The sequence below is a fragment of the Varanus komodoensis genome, unplaced genomic scaffold (genome assembly GCF_004798865.1).
Source record: "Varanus komodoensis strain SLA01 unplaced genomic scaffold, ASM479886v1 scaffold9, whole genome shotgun sequence".
Taxonomy (NCBI): domain Eukaryota; kingdom Metazoa; phylum Chordata; class Lepidosauria; order Squamata; family Varanidae; genus Varanus; species Varanus komodoensis.
Window position 1 is genome coordinate 27,060,763 of NW_025336598.1, and position 20,993 is coordinate 27,081,755.

General features: G+C 43.0%; 1 protein-coding gene across 1 annotated transcript in view; it reads right to left on the reverse strand.

The window, feature by feature from the left end:
- Positions 1–20,993, reverse strand: part of RAPGEF4 (Rap guanine nucleotide exchange factor 4) — a 143,218-nt gene that overhangs the window by 45,849 nt on the left and 76,376 nt on the right. Inside the window, exons 4-7 of the mRNA XM_044417979.1 lie at positions 18,581–18,687; positions 13,065–13,186; positions 9,923–10,106; positions 383–467 (exon numbers count right to left, since the gene is read on the reverse strand). Coding sequence (XP_044273914.1) covers positions 383–467; positions 9,923–10,106; positions 13,065–13,186; positions 18,581–18,687 — 498 coding nt within the window. The remainder of the gene's footprint in view (positions 1–382; positions 468–9,922; positions 10,107–13,064; positions 13,187–18,580; positions 18,688–20,993) is intronic.

Below are 20,993 nucleotides of genomic sequence, written 5' to 3' on the forward strand. Positions count from 1 at the left end.
GCTGTGCAGAAATAGATGAACCCTGAAGAACTCATTGAGGTTCAGCCAAACCTGCCAGTTAGGAAGAGTAGCTTAGGGCAATGCTACCATAACGTTTCCCAATCTTGGATGATAACTCTTAACGTTCATAACCAATGGCTGCGCTGCTTGGGGCTGATGAGATATGGTCAAAACCCCTGAAGGGCACCACTGATATATTTACATTGCAATTTAATAAATTTGCATGTATAACTATAAATTAGCATATGCACATTTTGTACAGATCCATATTCTATGGGGTGAAGCATCCCCCTCCTTTTGCACCCCTCTCCCAGGGCTAAGTACAAATCAGCCCAGTTTTATGATTTATTTGTAGCGAATGGCAATAACATAAAACACTCACTGTTGTTGAAAGATGAGATAAAGCCTTAATGTGCAGAAGTTCTTCATAGATAATTTCTAGGTCATCAACAGTTCTCTGGCCCGGCCTAAAGAAAGAAAACAACATGCTTTTAAGTATGTGTTTATATGAGATCAAGGATCTATTAACTATTTTTTTCTCTACACATTTATAAATACAATGGCTTCTGAATAGCTAGTTCTCAGAACAGTGCACAGCAGATTAAGAATGCATTAGATCCACAGCAAAAGTAAACAAACCTTTTTACTACCACTATTTTTTAGATTACTTCTTTCAAGGCCAAGCTTCCTGAATAAGAGGGAGAGAAATCTATGATTTTGGATCAGACTCATGACTGTTTCTGGAAAAGCAGCTGCGGAGGTGCTGCCATGTTTTTGCAGAGCACCACCAGCAGAGAATGGGGCATTTAAGCACCCCACTTTCTTTCTGTCTGTCTGTCTGTCTGTCTGTCTGTCTGTCTTTCCCAATCAAAACCATACACATTGAAGGTGTACTTTGTCCCCCAGGAAATGTGTGTGAGGTGTGGAAAAAAGAGAGAAAACCAATTTATATATTTAGACAATTTATCTACACCATTTTACAACTATTCAGTACATCAAATAATTATTCTACATCATTTAAACAACTTACATATTTACACGCATACAACCAATCAAGTAACATTTAGCGGATCAGTTTGAAGAGTATAATGGTACAATCCTAAGCCAATTTAGACAGAGAAAAAGGCCTGCAACTCCAGCATGCTCCATCCAGGTATGCATCTTGAATTAATTCCTTGATGGTTCAAATAATTTAAGTAAGTTTTAAATTACTTTTTAAACTACTAAAATGTTGTATATTTTTAGTTGCTAAAATTTCTTTAACTCCTGTCTGTCCTAGCAAGAAATAATTCAGCATATCACTGAGGAATCAAAACCAAGAGGGATACTCTCCTCATGTACTGCTAGGGAAGGCTCAAAAGTACTGAACGCAAGCAGAATGCCAAATGCTCTGCCCCAGCAAGGCAATTCCTAGGACCTTATTCTCAAGGATACAAGGAACCCCATATTAACAAAGGCACTGTTGGCAGAAAGAACACGTTCTGAGAGAGGGGTTAGAAAAAGTGGAATAAATTCAGAAGGGAGAAGGCTATCGGTGGCCTCTTGTGATGGCTACGTATTCTTTCCAGCATCAGAGGTGATATGCCTTTGAAAACCATTCCCTGGGAAACAGGAGTGGAGAAAGGCTCTTGCCTTCAGGTTCTGCTTGCAGATGGGCTATGGGGTGATGTACAGATGTAATAAAGAAAATAAATAATAGTCCCCCAGCTGGCCTCTGCAGGAGACAAGATATTGCTTCAAGGGAGCCTTGGCACGATGCAGCAGCTTCACCTTGTGTCCTCAGTTTGTTTAGCACTTTAGCCACCTGTTCTACAAAATGGCTGACGCTGCCTTGGGAGGATTCGAAATTCCGAACTTTTCACATTTCCCTAGTCAGGAAAGCCAAGCTAAATTGGGTGCTCCATGGCTCTGTGTGCAAAGCTCCCTTTTGTTCAGCTGACTGTTTAAATTATGGATAACGAAGAAAGGGAGTGGGGAGCAAAAGGGTTGGTGGCACTACCCAGCAATCTTTTCACTCAGCAGTGTGACACTATTTCATCTTCGCCAGAAAGAAGAGGGCTGGAATTTCTTATTTAAATACAAGTAGCCCCGAAAAGGTCATCTGAAATATAAAGTGTCTTTACCTTACATATCTGAGAACAAAGCTATTTTTTCCATTTGTTGCCGACACACTAAACTTTTCTAGATTTAACAGAAAGGCTAAACTCTTCTAGATCCAAACCCTCAAAGAAGTTTTTGGTCTATGGTTCACTGGTTTCTAATTGGAATATATTGAATGAAGAGCCATTTAAAAAAGTAATTTCTGATTTATACCACAGGGCAGAAAAGTTTACAAAAAGTCAAGATTTCTGGGTCAAAACTTAACATCTGAAAAGTCCATTCTACAGTCATGTCTACATAGGACAAGCCAAATTTTGCATGAGTGTTGATTGGATTGTGCTTTTCTTGTAGGCATAAGGAAAAGCAGAAGCTGCTTTAATACAGCCAGATCAACCTTAAAAGATTTTGCCTTGCTTCTGCTGAAGGACGAGGATAAAAGTGGTAAACTCAATCAGATCTAAGAAGATAGTTAAATCTTTAGGGCTTCAATCCTTTGGCAGTGGGGTAGGAAACTGATAGATCTCCATATATTACTGACTTCAGTTCTCATCACCTCCATCCAACATGGCAAATGTCAATGTAATGATGGGGTTTGTAGTCCAACATCCAGAATGCCACAGGCTTCCCTGCCCTGCTATATCTACTTTCCTGAGAATAAGCACCACCACATTCAGTGAAACTTATTTCTCAGTGGACACGTGTCAGATTGCCTTGTAAACCTCACTGAATTGCAGTGTAAAAGGCTATCAGTGGATCTATGCTAGCTCCTGTATCAGAGCTCATACGCATATGTACATCAGTTGTTGAGGAACATGGGCAAGAGGGTGCTATTGTAATCACGTCCTCCTTGAGGGTTTCCTTTGGGTAGCTGTGCAAACAAAAAGCTGGCTTAGATGGGTCACTGACGGGATCCAGCAAGGCTCCAAGATGCAACTTCAGCTATTTATTTCTCCCTGGACTGAGCTGTGGCGTGCCCTCCATAATTCTGTCTAACACTCTTTTGAAGCCACTATCACCACTCTGCTTGCAGGAAAGCTGAAAGCTCAGCCTCAAGCAGAGAAGGATCTGGAGAGTGAGAAGCACTTCCTCAAGTTCTCTTGGAAGGAAGCTGGGAAAAGCAGCCCTTTGTGAGGGGTGAAGAACTGCTGGCTGGCTGGGCGTCTTCCTCCTTCAGCCCGGGTGAATCTGGTAAGAGCTCATCATTTGCCAGACTGCAGAATCTACAAAGGAGCTCCCATCTCTCCAACCTCCCCTGCCTACAGGAAAGCACTTTCAGCATTTCAACCAGGTGGGGCAAAGCCATTCGCAGGTGAGCAGCATCTGGGCAGGTTCTCACACCTGTCCCTCGTGGGACTAGCATGACAACCATCAGTGGGCCCCTTGCCATGGGTTTCATGTCATGGTCGCCCAACACATTTCCCTGAAGCCAAACTGGTGAGACTAAAAGAAAAGGAGCTCACCAAAGTACAAGGCTCAAGTACAATGGGGCCTTCAAAAGGCAGAATCACTCTTTTGAACCTCAACACAGGTGCTGGAAGACATGCATTTCCGTTGGCAATAAGTTTGCATCCCAATTTGAAAGAAAGCCTTAAGAAATTCAATTTAAAAAGAGGTGCAGGAAGCTTGGCAGGTACCTATGGGCACTGTGACACCCACTCCTCTCTCTGCACGAACCTGCCCATCCCTGCATTCATCAGCTAAGGCCCTCTCCTGGTGTCTCCCCTGAGCAAGCAGGGGAGGGGGCCTTCTTAGTGGTGGTCCCCAATAATGGAATGATCTCCGAGATGAGGCCTGCCTGATACCATCACCATCCTTTTGGCACCACATTAAGACCTCTCAGTCATTTGGCAGCAAATGAGCTTTTAATTGTGTTTTGACTTCTTTTTAGTTGATTGTCCAACAATGTTTTTAGATATGTGTGTGTGTGTGTGTGTGTGTGTGTGTGAGCGTGTTTATATGGTTTTAAAAACTAATTTTTATATTTTAAGGTATTAATATTTTTAAGGTTCTCTGCCCACAGAACCTTAACTATGAGATGGTTTAGAAATGCTAGAAAAATGAAAGACTGGCATCCCCAGCTGTATCTGCATCATGCAAGTATCTGTATCTGTATCATATCTCATGCAAGCAAGCAACTTGGTCACACATGACAGAGGATGCACAGGGCGCTTACATGGGGTGTCGTTTGACCCTTGGCAAGTGCTGGGCATATTTCAGCTCTCAGAAATTGCTCTGCAACAGGTGCAATCCTAGGCATGCCTATATCTGGTGGAATTTCCTTCCAAGTAGATATGGCTAGGATTGGGCTATGAAATAGTTACTGTGCAGATCAAGGTTTAAATACACTCTTCTGCTTGAAAACTGGCACAGAACAAATGGGCAAAATTAGAAGAGATATACAGTAAATTTGCACCTTTGTCTTTTTTTGCACTGTATTTTTCGTATTTACAACAGGCTCTGACTAGCTTTTCCACTTGAAAGGGTATGTCTGGTCATAAAGCAACAGTTTCATTGCTTCATAGTCAATGGACAGGAGCCCCAAGTTACCCATTTTCATTTCTTCCACATTATTACCTTTTAAAAACTGCATCTTATTAGTACTTTCATAAATGTTTAATTTTATGGTCCTCTATATTCGTTGCTTATTATTTCACAGTATGTGCTGTGCTGTGCTGTGCTGTGCTGTGCTGTGCTGTGCTTTGCTTTGCATGTGGGGTTTGTTTTTCTTTTTAAGGTCTTTTTTTTTTTAAGTACCCATGCAAGTATAATCTCCAAAATTCCAACACAACGTCTGTCTTTTGAACAAATAGATGTCTCATTCTGATGAATGCGTTTGTACTTTTATTTCAGATTTCCGTGATGAGTGAAAATGTCACACAGCAGCAGTCACAACCAGTTTTGCAGATGCCCCAGGCTTTTGTTTGTCCAGGTATCACATGGTAAAATATTAGGCCTTGCAGCTTCCACAAAGCTGTGTGCTGCCCCACTGAAGTAGCTTTCTAGGATCCTGCTGTGAGAAGACCTACTTTCTGTAAGAGACTTGTTGGGCAAGCTATTCCTAGTTATACCCAGGATAATAAATGGGGAGGCAGATGGAAAACCAAGCTGCGCATTAGTGGAAGGGAGAGTTCTGTTGAAATTACATGATCAATACACACGGCTGGCTATTTGAGTAGTCCATCAAGGTCACAGGCACTGCATCTCTTATCGCTGCAGCACGTACAAGAGTCAAGAAAGCATCTCTATGGCAGGGGCCGCTGTGGGACTTGCAAGGCCTGCTTTCCTCCCCTGTAGACTTGGAGAAACTTCTGCTCATGAATTCCAGAGATGGAGGGCAAGATGGCAGCCAATTGAGAAAGCGCTACTGCAGGAAGATGTGTGCGTGTGTTTATACATCATCAGCAATACGCCAGGCACTGTACGGAAAACAGCAGTGGCTGGTTACTTTTCCAAAGCTCTTGCAACTTCAACCAGGGAATTTGTGCCCCTCCGGAGGTTGCTATGAATACAACCCCATCATCTCTCACCACTGTCTATGTTGGACAGGACTCATAAGAGGTGCAGCCCAACATCATCTGGAAGGCTGCATATTCCCCACCCCTGATCTAAAGGACAGGCCAGAGGTTAAGAGATGGGAAAAGGCAGCATAAAAATGGCATCAGCCAAATCTCTACCTGTTCACCTTCAACAGGTAGAGTACAAGTTGGGTGGCCCCGACGTGCTCCAGGTTCTGGCGTAGCCACTGAAGGCCCTCCACAGACTCTTCGGATGCGTCCAGGGTCACAGCTACCTGCTCTGCCTGCCAAGAGCAACCTAAAGCCCCATACTTGGTGGAGACAGTGCCTTTCGCAGTCTCAGGAAGATGAGCCGGAGTTGGAAAGGTGCATTCCAAGCAAGCTGGATGGAGTCAGGAAGGTGGGTGGGTCGGGTGTTTCCTCTCTGCCTCTTCCCCAGCAACGCCAAGTGACAACAGAGGGAGGAGAGGCCCAGCCAAGACTTTCCTCTGCCCCCATCATCTCACGCATCTCCATGAAGAACTTCCACACCCTTGTTTCCACGTCAATCTTCTAGGGGGCATCTTCTGACTCCACACATGTCACTGCAGAACAAAGCAAGCAACAGGCCTGCCTACGGACAGTGTGACTCGTTCCTGCGCCCAGCAGTTGTCGGCGGGATTTGCACACATTGCAGCTGTCTCTCTGTCCACTGTCACCCTCCCTAGTCACAGCCAAAGCGCACATTCTGGTTGGGAACCCAGATGCTTTTCATGCCACCTAGCCATGTTCCCTGCATAGGTTTGCATCACAGCCAAGGGTGGAAGGCAAGAACTGAAGGACCTGGATCCTGAAAGCACAGACCCACACAGCACCCCAAAAGAAAATGCTGCTGCGCCTGGACTGAGCTGTTTCACACACACACGTCTGAGGAAAGCCCCTCAGAGTCTACTGACCACGCAACTGGCTGCATCAGCAGTGCTGCACAGACGTATGGGAATGCAGCTTTTGCTGCTGAACCACTTATCACTATTATTTATATCTCAGGCTTCTTTTTGGTTAGAAAACTGCTCAGTCACTGGCTGTAGAATGAAATATTGGACTAGAGAAGGAGGAGGAAGATAAATGCATCTCTAATTACCTGATTACCTGGGAATAGGCCCCATTCAACTCAATGGCACTTACTTTCTGTGTGTGTGTGTGTTTCGCAGTTATCAGCCTTCTGTGGAAGCTTCTGAGACACAATGACCTGGGGACACAAATACTAAAGAGCTGGTCCCCGAGGAGGCCCTTTCTGCCTTGCTGTGCAGAGGGAGGGAGGGAAGAAGCCACTCTACGACTACTTGGCACCCATATCTTCATCATACAATTGTCTCCATTACAACTGATGCTTTCAAAGTTAAATACTGCACTTAATTCATAGTGATTAAATGTATGAATTTATGTTTAAATGAGAGCAAGCCAGCATGTCATGCTAACTGCTACATCAGCTAAAATACAGATTAAAAAATAAAAATTCAATTTAAGTTGTCATTTCTGAATTGCAATATACTGAAAAAAGAAGTCACAGCGTTCAAATATTTCTCCAAGAGCATACTACAAACGTGTATTTCTTTCTTGCATGCATCATTAGAAGCAGGCAGCTTTGTTTGCTGCATTGAAAAAGGAAGCTAATTTTACATTTATAGCAATGTATGGCTTTTAACAAAAAGGAAAAGGGAAAAAGAATAACCTTACCAATAGCAACAAGAGTCTGCCAATTTCCCCCCAACTGCTTCAGGACAGCTTTATTCTGTTGTTTTTTTTTTAACACTACAGACATTCATCATTTGACAGTTAAAATGTTGCAGTTAATATAATAAATAGAGAATTTAAAAAGTTGCCTGTCAAAACAAGTGACACATTTTGCAAGTGAGTTTCAGATTTGAAACAATAGAAAGCACCTTTTAAAGCAACAGCATCATTATACAATCAAATGCTCCAAGTAATCTTTTCAGCATTTAAAAAAATACATTGCTTCTTCCTTGGTAATTATGTGAGTTTTGCATCCTCTTGAACAGTTGCAAGTCAAAGACAGCAGCTGTAGTGATTTGCAAATTGGGAATATTTTTCAAGTCAACACAAAACCAATATGCTACACCTCTTGTAAACTTTAATAATATGGCTCCAGTATCTAGTCAAAACTAGGCCTAGTTCTCATCAGTGTGATAGCAAATTTGTGACTGGACTGTTATTCTACAAGCTACCTGTCAGGGCAAACAGGAATCTTCCTCATGTGGAGTGTGAGTAGTCAAGGAGGAAGTTGGGGTAGGAGCTGGACATCCTGCAGGCGACTGGTTGACCACGGTGTGAGAAGAATGCTGGACTACACTGGCCTTTGGGATGATCCAGCACAGTTCTTCCTATCTCCTTAATACCCCTCTCCCATTTTGTTCCTCAGCTACTGGTACTCGTAAACCTGGATGTTGCATATCATCCAGAAATTGAATACTACCACTAGATAGCTCTCCTCTGCCCACCCCACCCATTCCATAAATCTGACTAATTCCTCTTTCAGAGCTATCTAAGATTGTGGCCCTCACTGTATCTTTTGGTGGTGAACACCAGAGATTGACTGGCTGTGTTCACCCAAACTGACGAACAACCCTCATGGTTACCATGTTCTGCATTTTTTTTACCATAAAACTAGAGCCATCATGACAGCAGTCCCTGATAGCTTTGTCCTGTGTGAATTAGTCTGATCTCTTTTTCAAGTCCTGTGATTGGGAAGGCCTTGCCCATCCTGAAGCCAGTGCAAGTTCCAGATCTGAGGCTCTGCAGAACATCATAAGGTATACTTGCATGCCACAGACAGACTGTAACAGAGGCTTGCAAGTTAAAATATGGTGTTCATAAAACACATCTGATGGTACTCTGTGCATTTCATGTGCATTCCGGTGCTTCTATAAAGCCCAAAACTGCCTTGCAAAATCCAGAGATATGGAAAAGCAGAAGGATAACTACACCTTAGTTGGTGATGTCAAGATTGGCCAACCTGGGCACAGTCCTATGGTCTCCCAACATGTTCTGGGAAGCCACTAGGTTCTTTGGGGTGCCAGCTCAGATCCTACAGTCTCAGAGCTGGGATTCCAAAGGCTGAGTTCCCTGCTCTGCACAGACAGCACTGCACAAGTGGCCCCCCACCCCAAGGCCACGACTGGGCCTCGGAGGGGAAAATGGCATGCCTAAGGGGTGGGGCAGGAAGAGCTGGCCCACAGGGTTGCACCAGTCCCATTTGGTCCCCTAGGCTCCTTCCCCCCTGGTGCTACATCTGGACGGCCAAGAACCACCACCCAAACAAAGTGCAGTGGGCAAGGTGCAGTGACTGGGGAGACTGCCGCTGCTGAGCTTTACTCTGCACACCCAGAAGCATCTTCATAGCCTATGCATCTGGGAGGACTGTCTCCTTCACTCCTAAACTCTTGGGATAGCCTCGATCTGATGAGTTAGCTAGGTAGCTGTATATGGACGGTTCCCAGGCAGCAGTCTGTTCCTAGGTACCACCATATGTTGGTATCACACTGCCCCGAGACATGAAGAGAGCTAAGCAGAGGAAGGACTGGGGCTGTGAAAGCAGCTAGATTGGTTAGTGGTGAGAGTGCCTGAACTTGATCCCGGAACTCAGGATCTGGGATCCAGTCCCCACTTGGCCAGGAGGACTGCTCCTTTGGGCCAGTCTCTGATTCTCAGCCAAATCTACAGGGTTGGGTTGACCCTGCTCACAGGGTTGCTGTAAGGATAAAATGGAGAGGAGGAAGGTTATGTATGCCGTCTTGGGTTCCTTGCAAGGAAAAGGTGGGAAAGACATATAATAAATACATCTGCTGTTGGATCATTTGTATCCAGGGCACTGAGGGAACAATGAAAGCAATGGGAAAGGGGCAAGGAGAACACCAAAGCCAAGGATATCCTCACAATTGTTTCCCTCGGAAATTGTGGGCAGAAGCAAACAGAGCCTCTTCCTCCAACAGTGAGGGCCTGACCACATGTTATGGTCACTTGTTCTTTTTGTTCCCCTCACATTTAAAATCATATTTTTAAAAGGGCTGCCATATGACGCAAAAGAAATGTGGGTGGGGGGTGACCACCTTCAGCTTTTCCATTTTTATCTTTCATCTACTAAAATCATCCTGCATAATGCAGCCACAGATGTTTTGAAACCTTTCAGCAGAACACAATCTGTATGTACCCTCCTGGCAACCGAGTTTGTGGTCTGGCTGAAACCTTAGAAGATCCCAAGCCTTCCTCCAGAGACTCAAAAACAGTAATCTATGCATCATCTTTCTTACGGCTTTCTAAGAATCATCCTCATGTGGGCATCTGGTCCAATCTGAGAGAGCAGAAGCATGGTGTCCTGCAGTTCTTCATCACACTCTTTCTTCTCTTCCTCAGTCAGCATTGGCACATCTTCATGCTCATCATCCAAAAATCGGTAAAACAAGTATTTGTCCTGGAAGTGCTGCTCTTGATCCACTGGAAGGACCAATATGAATTTAGGAATTAATGTAGGAAAGTGTCAGCGCTTCAACAAGATAAAATGACTTAGAGCCACAGTTCTCACTAGACAAGATGTTACTCTGTATGCAGGACCAGCCAGCTGCCAGGGCACTGCTGGACTTCTCAGAAGTCTCTCCCTGCAATGCCTTGCCTCCGCCACGGGCCAAACGGCACTGCCAGCGATGCATCGGCAGAAGGCACCTCTGCAGTTCATGTGGAGCATTAATGCTGGAATAGCCCAGAGCACAAGCCAATTGACTATTTCGTATTATTTAAAGCTTTTATATACCATCCTTCACTAAAAGTCCCAGGAAATTGATATAATTCCTTGCTTTCTGATTTCATGACACCTCTACTACATGGACTTCAAAGTACATCTCTTCTGTAAGGATTTTAGCTGTTCAGCTTAATCACACAGTTATGTACAGTGATACCTCAGCTCACGAACCCAAATCAGGTCGCAAACAGAAATTTCTGAAAAATTTTGCCTCGGGTCGCGAACTCCGCATCGGGTGACGATTGCGATCACACCCGTCTCGCCCACACCCAAGCGTACTTGCTTCACATTTTTGTGATTGAAAAAAAAAAGTTACAGAATGGATTAACCTTATTTACATTGAACCTCATGGGGAAATCTGACTTGGTTCACAACCAATTTGTGTGGCGACCAGAGCCCTGGAACGGCTTAAGTTCATGAGCCAAGGTGCCACTGTATAGGTTGCTTGGGTTGATCGCTTTTATGCTGTATCATCCTGATACCTTTTGTTAACCTTTTATTTTACGTTTTGTAAAAGCTGGATTTGCACCATCACCCTTCCCCCGTCTTCTTCCATTTCTCTTTGCTTGCCTTGCACCTCATCTGAAAACCAGAGGGAGTGCTGCCCTTTAACAGCGTGGCTCACGTGCAGCAGGAGATGTCTTTGGAAGCTGCAGTTATACCTCTTTTGTCTACATTGAAGGCACAGAGCCTCAAGGCAAGGACAGATCTTAGGGAGGGATGAGCCTCTTTCTACTGTGTATCTCTTTCTCATATTCATCCCATACCACTTCCTATGGATTTGTTTTTTAAAAATCAGAGCACAGAAATGTGCATTCAAATTGTATGCAGTTCCTTGAAGTTTCTCTCCCAACTTTTTCACTGTTCGAACGAATTTCTCCCTCAAAATACACTGTGGGGGCCAAAAAGCACATTGTAAAACTTGGAGCAATGTACAGTATGAAGGATAACCATATTCCGATCCAACTGATTAAGTCAGTTTGCACCTGGACAGCTTCTCTGATGCATTTTTCTGTCCCCTCTGCATCCAGCCACCACAAGAACTAGCATGGCACAGGAGCAAGGAGTCAAATGTGAATGCCAGGCCGAAAAGCATGAAGTGGAGGCGTCCTTTTACCATTTTGCTTTGAAAGCACGATGCTTTTTCTTTTGAAGGGTGTTAACAAGAAACATGCATTTCGTGCCTGTGCTATGCAATTCATTTACTGAGCTCCCCCCACCATCACCAACCCATCTCCCGTTCCCTAATTTATTTTCTATGAAGGACCCACATAGTTAAAATACCAAATCTCAGCAGACATAATCTATACTGGGGATGCACAGATCAATCTACTTTGGGTCCATGTCAGTTTGACATGTGATCATTTCCAAATTCCAAATTGGTGGCTTCCTGTTTTTGTTCCATCTTGTTTCTCTCTTAATCTCTACATGCTTCTTTCTTTCTTTTTTTTCCTTTTTCTTTTTGGAATGGGGGAGGAAATCAGCTTGAAAATTTATATGCATTTTAAAACATGGTACAAATGCATATTCTATGCATTTCAATGTGTTTATAAATCCAAGCAGTGCATTTCAAAATTTGAAGATGTGCAAAACCAGAAGAATAACGGTATTCAGAACCATGTATTTGTTTGTGATATCCAAATTAGACTGATTTGTTTCCAGACTCCTGGGGCATCCCTAATCTACCAGTGCAAATAGATAGAACCATAGAGATAGTTCCTAGGTACCACCCAGTTCCTAGGTACCCTTGTTCTTTGGCACCAGAGCATTGTAAAACTGGAAGAGGGCTAGCAGATTAAAGGGCAGGGCTATGAAAGCAGATACTGACATAAAGCACAAGGTCAAATATGGAGAAATGATTACTGTTTATTTGTAACTGAGAAAATATTGAGGTGGTAACTCTGTGCATAAATAAGGCGTGTGGATCGGGGCAAAACTGTGCCACTTGCTCCAGAAACTGTGGTTACCCCAGTTCATCCCTTTCTTTAAAGTCCTATGGCATGAACAATGGTACACTTGGAGGTAGCATTAGGGGTGGATGCTAAGCACAATTTCCTTTCCCTGATGATATGGGGTAACCTGCCCTCCATCAAGGTGGATTTCACTCATTGGGACAGGTTTCCGGGTGCAGAGACACCTGCATTCCTGAGGTATCCCCAGAAACATACCAGTTCTCATTTAACTTATTCAATACTTGTCATGGTATAAACATGTGGTTTGTATGAATGCAGGGAGAATTCTGAAGTTCCAGCACTCATTGTGACATTCGCTCTAGAACCACCCACAAGAGAAGTTGCAAAACGTAGGTGGTTGTTTCGATCCACATCCCCAAGCCAGTTCATCTCCAACAGGGGCAGGTCTTTTGTAAAGCTAAGTGGTCGCAATTGCCAATTTGAGATCACTCCAAAATACATCGCACCACAACAGGGATATCTTGCAACAATATGCAGGTGGAATCTGGGAGATCCAGTTCTGTCCCCACTTGGCTATAAAATTCACTTTGGGCCAGTCAGTCATGCTCCGTTCAACCCACCTCACAGGGTTGTTGTTCTGTGAATACAGCGGAGTGGAGGATTGTTTTTCTCCTTGCAAGATAAAAACGATGGGATATGAATTCAGTGTCAAAATCAGCAGCAGCTGCAAGGGCTTCCTCTTACCGTGGTTGAGAACACCTTCCTCCAGCAACACCTGCCACATGCCCACAGCCTGCGTCCGCACATGAACACACGAACCTTGCTGCATCATCCAGTCTACTAGTTCTGTCCCTACACAGCACTGCCTGCAGAAGGGGAGAAAGACACTACTTCTAATTTCGCCACAGTGACTCTCAGTGCATGGCATTTTCTATGGCACTTGATGTAACCATAAACAGAGCCAGGTCAAGAAAGGGAAGCTGCTTGAAGCGCCTATCAGGGATAATGGCAGCAAGAAACTTTGCCTCAGCTAGACAAGTCAGACCTCATCGTAGAAGGCATGACACCGAGTTATTCAATGCAGTCTCTCAAAAGACTGTCAGAAACAGCCAATTTTGAGAACATAATGTAAAAGCCAGCCAGGCATACGGGAAAGTAACTCCAAGAGTGAGTCAGTCTGACACAAGTCTCTACCTAGAATAAATCCGGATGGCATTCAGCGTGCACCAATATGCTCCTGGCTGCAGAGAGGATTCCCCTGCACACAGGACTGCTTTGTGTTTGTGAGAGGGATCAGCGTTCTGATGCAGAAGCAGCAACAGCCAGCACACTCCGGGGAGTTCCACTGCCCTGTCGGACTTTTGAAACAGGATGGGAAGCAGAAGCGTAACATCGCACTTACAAAACGAAAGCCTTCCTGGAGTGCATATCTACACAGGGGGGTCTTTCCCAACTGGTTCCCATCCAGAGGAACTGGACTATGGCTACCATCATCCTCAAGCAGACCTAACCACTGGCCATGTCAACTGAGGATCATGTCACTTGCAGTCCAACATTTATGTGCTGGTGGGGGGTGCTATGTTTGGAATGGCTGATAAGAGTCATTTGGAACTGAATGACTAACTCAGGGATGCATCAAAATGGTAAGAAATCTGATGCACATTCAGTCCAAGATAAACCCCCACCTATGAAAATACAGTATGTTCATATTTTTCCCAGAAAGCATGATGGCACACATATTTTAAAATTTATTTATTGATCAATGCTGAAATTAATACTGACTTGTTTACAGCTGAAGGGGAGGGTATTTTATAAAAGTGTATCACTCTAGTAAAAATATCAGGTAATGTTAGTTCCCAGAATGCCCATAAATAAACACAAACAAGCTAGAAGGGCTGTTGCTTCTGTTGATTTCAACTGCTTGCCAGCTATAAAGAGATGCTAAATACAGAATTCCACATATATGGACTCCAGGTTGCCACTGGCAACCATGCATAACTTCTCAGCCAGTGCGCATCCAGCCCTGGAACAAGAAGAAAGATCCTTCATTCTCCCATCTCACAAATTCCCCATGTACGAAGAAGGAGGGCACTGTCACTTAATGCCAGGTTGGAGAAATAGATTCCACTCTCCTTTGCCACACTAATCCTCTCATTTTGCAAACATCTGGAAGCAGAGAGAAACCTTCTCATATAACTGCCTCTGGGCTTGCCATCCAGAGTGGATCATTTGCTAATTTTGTGTCATACTTTACAGGTCCTTCCTCTGTATCTCTTTCCACAGTTCCAGCAGATTCACAAGAAAAAACAGTCTGGCCTTCTGGGTCTGCAAGACCAGCACAATGTCTCCTTGCACCCCTTGGTCCTCTGGTAGCTGATGAGGGTCATTAACTCTCCTAAAGTGTCTTCAAGGAATGGCACAAGGTCAATAGCTCATATATATACTGTTGTAAAGCCTCCCGAAAACTGGAAGAGGACTCATTGTGGTTTCCAAGTATCATGAATGGCTGATCTCTCTCCTTGCTCAGGTTATCTTCATGTGCCTCAGGAGGAGGATGTCATTCATATGTGAGTACAGGTAATCGCTAGCATCTACCAACACCAACCAAAATCTGTGGCGCCTTCATTCAGCAAGGGTCTGATACTGCACGACTTCATTCCAATAGTTAAAGCTAAAGCTTTCTGCAGGTTTATATTCTGCCACAAAGAAAGAAACTAACAAAATTGCACCTCATGTAATCTCTATGTTGTTTCCTTTTTGGTAGAAACAGCACTATGAACTAGCATAGCAGAACAGCACTGGGATCCTTTGCTCAGCGGATATGGGAGAACTAAGCAAAGCAGTGGCTTTGAAAGGAACTTGCCTGTATTTATGAGGGAAACTTCATAGGGTTTCAATCTATGTTGTCCACATAGTTTCACAGTATGGATTGTTTTTGTTATGTGCCACCAAGTCATCTCTAAGTTATGGTGACCTGAATGAAATGAATGAAAGCCCTCCAAAATGTCCAGGCCTTGACAGCTCTGCTCAGCTTTGGTGAATTCAAGGCTGTGACTTCCTCTAGGGAACTGATCCATTTCCATCTCATAGTTGGTCTTTCTCTTCCTCTTTTGCCTCTCCTCAGTATGATTGCCTTTTTCAGAGAGTCCAGCCTTCTCACGATGTACCAGAAGTTTCAGTTTCATCATTTTTTGCTTCCGAGGATTTGATCTAGGATCCACTTGTTCACCTGTCTGCCACAAAGCTCTCCTCCTGCACCATGTTTTGAATGCATCAGTTTTCTTCCTTTATCTTCACTGTCAGGCTTCACACCTATACATAGTGATTGGGAACATAATAGTATAGACTGTTTTGCCTTGGTCTCCAGTGAAATATGCTACACTTGCTGATCTTGTCTAGTTCCTTCATCATTGCCCTTGCCAGCCTCGCTTTCCTCAAATTTCTTGGTTACAGTTTCCATTTGAATTGAGGACTGAGCCAAGATATGTAAAATATTTCACAGATTCAATTTCTTTACTGTTGACCTTAAAGCTCCGTAATTCTTCTTATGTAGTTATGATTTTTGTTTCTTAATGTTCAGCCCCAGTCCTGGTTTTGCACATTTTTCCACTTTTATCAGCAATCCCTTCAATTTCTGCCAGTAATACAGTATCATCTGTTATCTTAAAATATTGCTGTATCTTCCACTAACTTTCACTCCTTCTTCCTCTGATCTTAATCCAGCTTTCATTCTGCTATGTTTTGAATACAGCCTGTACAGATAGGAAGATAAAATACACCCTTGCCTGATGCCTTTGTCTATAGGAAACCATTCTGTTTCTCCAGATTGCATGCTAACAAGAGCTTCTTGTCCAAAATACAGGTTATGCATCGGGACAAACAAATCCTGAGGCACACCCAATTCTTTCAGAATCATCCATAGCTCCTCATGAGCCAACCATTCAAAAGCTTTGTTATAGGCTATAAGGCATAGATCGATCTGAAATTCTTTGGTGCACTTCAGTAGCCAACATACACTTTTGATATGGACTTGAGAGCTTCTTCCTTTTTTGGAATCTAGCCTGTGCATCAGGGATTTCTTGCTCCACATAGGCTAAAATTCTTTGTTGCACCCTCCTGAACATCACTTTGCTTGCACGGGAAATTAGTGCAATGGTCCTGTAGCTGCTGCACTCCTTATCAGCTCCTTCCCTGGACATTGGAATGTATACTGTTACGTTTCCAGTCTGTGGGATACTATTTATTTTCCATATGTGTTAGCATATTCTTATTAAGATTTGGACCGATCCAACCTCTGTAGCTTGGGACAGTTCTATCGGAACCTGAGATACTCCAGGTGCTTTATTTCTTCCAAGTGTATTCTGAACCATTTTCACTTCACCTTCTGATATTGTAGGTTCTTCCTCACAGGACTATACTTCAAAGTATAGTCCTGTGAGGATTTCACCTCTTCTGTGTAATTCTCCTGTATATTGTTTCCATCTTCTCTTTATTTTCTTTTGGTCCAATGGTATGTTCCTCTGTTTGTCTTTTAGCATTCCTAATCTAGGTTTGAACTGCCCTTGGATTTCTTGGATCTTCTGGAAGAAGTCCCTTGTTTTCCCCCCTCATTTGTTGTTCTCTACTATTTCTTTGCATTAGTCATTGTAATAGTTCTTTTTGTCTCTACATGATAGTCACTGAAAGTTGAGTTCAGGGTTCTGTTCTTATTTCTGTTACCTCATCCATGTAGTTTCCTTTTCTTTTTTTTCAAGAATTGCCGTTTTGCATTCTTCCCTAAAAATGCCTCTGCTTTTCAGTCCACATTTTTTCTGGGTTCATGGTAAATTGAGTTTGGTGGTGCAAATCTTTTCTTTATGCGGACTTTAAACTCCTAAAATTGCTATTTAAGTTGCATTATGAGACTATGCTACTGTTAGTGATCTTTTTTTTAGCTGTACTCTGATTTTTGATAATAAAAGTTCATGGTCACTACCACAATCTGCTCCTGGACTTGTTTTGGCTGTGTTAATACAGATTCTTCAGGAATAGGGCAACATTTAGATCTATCTGTTATGCTTATGTTTAACTGCAGCAATCTCACAAACACACTCTGTCCTTGTTACTCCTTTCTGACCCAAACAGCCAGCTGTAATTACTTTCCTCATTTAAGCACTTGTAACAATGGTCTCTGACAGCACAATCTTATTGGGACTCACTCTCAGGGAACCGAGCATAGGAAAGTAGCCTGGATGTTAGCTGAACTTAGTTCCTACTAAAATTAGCAGGGCAACCTTAGTTCCCAGTGAGAATCAGTTCCTTGCAAGGCTGCAGCTCATGGCTATTATGGGAGAAAGAAAAAAACATAGGTAAGTTTCCTAGCTTTAGTTTCTTATCCTGCCCAAATCACACAGATAACTCATTTTAACAAGGCAGTGCTGCCACCAGCAGGTTGGATAACACAATGAACAATAATACGCAGAAATCTGTACCTACTAACAGAATAAAATACAGTAACACTGACCCTGAGTGCATTCCTATCTGTGTCTACTCAGAAGCCAGTCCCACTGAGTTCAATGAGAATTACTCCTAGGTATGAGTATACCCTCATTCATACACATACACACATTCATCTGGAACCTTGCATATACCGACACTCTGAGCATATGCAACCATTCAAACATCCATTTTCCTCAGTGAGCAATCAGGGCTGTTGGGGTGGAGGGCCAGATTAAAGCTTCCCTCCTACTTGGCCAGGTCGTTTCTGTTAGCGGCACTGGAACAACATTAGAAGAGCAGTGCAGCAGAATCTGCCAGTGATTTCTATTAGTAGCACTGGAGCAGCAAACTGTTTTCCACCATTCAGCTCATGGCTGATCAACTAGGCAGCAGGGGAATGTGAGTGGAGTTTCCAGTCTTCATGAAGAGCAGGCAAGGACCATGAGTTGCCCATGAGGTCTGAGGCTAAAATCCATGACAATTTAAACAGGACACAGAGTGTGGAAGGTAAACTTACCTGTCTGGCATTCCATGTGGCCTATTTCTTGTTCGAATCAAAATGCTTGGCCTGCACATGCAGCATTAGCTCCTTAATGAGGCTAGAATTAAGCATACCAAGAGCCACAAATTTCTGCTGGCTTAGGGTGTGTTCCAATTACCCCAAGCAAATTCTGGTATCTTGAAACCTCAGAAGATAGCAAACTATAAATAAAAGTCACAAGATGATGTTCACAAAATGAAGGGGATGTATTTGTTTCCTTATCCAATCAGCTTGCAAGTACCTGTATGTTTTCAGATGATATTTGCGGTCTCTTATCATATGAGGTGCTCTGGAGAGAATTGCATTCCGTAGTACCTTTCCAGCACGGAGGATTTTTTCTGATGGAACCTTAAGAAGGATGAAGAAGGAGGAAAGAAGGTAGTAAAGGTATTTTATGCTTTCATGATCCCTTGAAAGACAAAATAGCACCCACTAGTATGCAGTAATGATACTAGCATTACTTCACTAATATTTGAAGACTTATTAAACTAGGTTTTGACAGTGTAATGGGTATTATAAACATCGCCCTACATTGGTAGCTATGTTTCTCCTAGGAACTTGTGGCTATTGTACCAGATGAGAGTCCTATGGGTACTCATAGGAAGATGTTGGTCTCCTGAACTTCCCAGTTTCTGTCGAGAGAGGGATTTGATTTTTGAATGTGCGTGGAGATGGAAATGGATGGAGCTGCTCAGTATGACAGCTCCCTGCATGTCTTTCAAAGGTTCTATACCTTTAAGAGGTTGCTGCATTAGAATTGATGCCTCCACAGTGTATTCTCTCCCTTCCATCCACTAGGCCGTTGGTATATAGCAAGTGTCCATAAAACTGATCCCTTCCAGATGTGTTTACTGCATATCCCATCCTCAGCAGTGCTTGCTGGGGATGGTGGTAGCTGCAGCCCAACAATATCTGGAAGACCACACTTTCACATCTGTTAACTATACCTTACTGTTATGCCAGCTTGCAAAACAAGCTTTTACTTTTTAATGCTGCTTTCCATTATTGAGACTATATGATCAATATATGGTGTTCCCTAATCATACAAACAGCAAAAAAACAAAACAAAACAAAACAAAACAAAACAAAACAAAACAAAACAAAAAAACCAGAGTGCAAGGGCAATAAACCTCATACTCTGAACCAGGAAGAATGCATAAAGAAAGAAAATGCTGAATCCACACAAGGGGCTTCTGGGTAGGTTTGCACATCATGCTAACCCACTGTGTGATTAATTCATGGCAGGTTGTCTGTTTGCTGTGCAACCTGCAGGGTCCCTCATCAAACTCAATGTGGTTTGCTGCCCTGCCAGCTCATTGCTCTTGTGTCCGCCAAAGGTCCCTCATGGCAGAACATCTTCCCTCCCCAGCTCTGCTCCTGTCACTACGCCTCTTCATCATGAATGGTTTTGGGGGGGAAAGAGTCTCAAAAGAGGTTTTTTGGAGGACTTCATTCTGACACCTGAGCATTGTGTATTTTATTATTATTTCTGTTAGTCTTTCAGAGATATAGAAGTGTGCAATCACAACTATCCAATCTGCGTAGTCTGGCCTTGTCCATTCTTACTGGCCACAGGGAGGACAAGACAAGAAGACATTTCAGCTAATTTGCACACAGGTGCCGGCTGTTATTTGCCTTCCTGTCAACTGAAAAGGACCAGAAAAGGTGAGGAGAGTTAAGTACATAAAAGGGGTGATGGCAGTGTGACCCACTTAGCAAAGTAATTGTTCCCATTTTAATTGTTGAACTGACACAATAATAATGTTTTAATCATAAGGTAGAGGAGTAATTTAAACTAGGGTAGTCTGTTCATTGGCTAATCCCATCATGAATTATTGCACATCTAACTCCTATTACCTCTGTAATGGTTTTAGCTGGATGAAGTGGGATATGATGATCAATACAAACAGCCTGAAAAATAAAATATAAGTGAAGTAAACAAATGAAAGAAACAAAAACATTTTTTTTAAAAAATAAACTTTCTAAAATGAAATGTGTTGGGAGTCCAAAATGATAAAAATCAACATCTGCATGTGGTAAAGCAATTCTCCATGGTATTGTGGCTATCATGCAATGCAATTAAAGACAACTAGGTTCTATACAAGAGTGCTATGTATAAGCCATTTCTGAGTTAAAACATGGCAAGGAACTGCTGAGACACCTGTGTCGAAACCAAGGAAAGGACAAATCACCGTATCACTGACCTGGGTAGCTTTCCCCCAGTCAGTTTTGCACATGTAGCAAAACTGTACCAGAAAGATGTCCAATGAGATGTCCTCACTGCATGCTCCACACTACGTCAATTATACTTATTTGGTAAATAATGGAAATTTAATAATTTCAATTATTCAAACAAAAGTCTCTATTCCTGGTAGCTGAAGGCACAAGTCATTCTCATTTTCCAAGCCATATGGAACCACCTGTGTACCACAGGTATTAGCCAGTCATCATTAACCAACATTCAGGTTGCTTTCTAGCACACACTAAACACATTACTCTGGATATGAAACCTATAAACCACATACACGAGTACCTGCTTGAAAAGAGACTGACTAGGGCAGCCTTCTCCGACCTGGTGTCCACTAGATGTTTTGGACATCAGCTTAGAGAGCCCGTGTGGTGTAATGGCTTAGAGCATGGAACTGAGGAGCTCC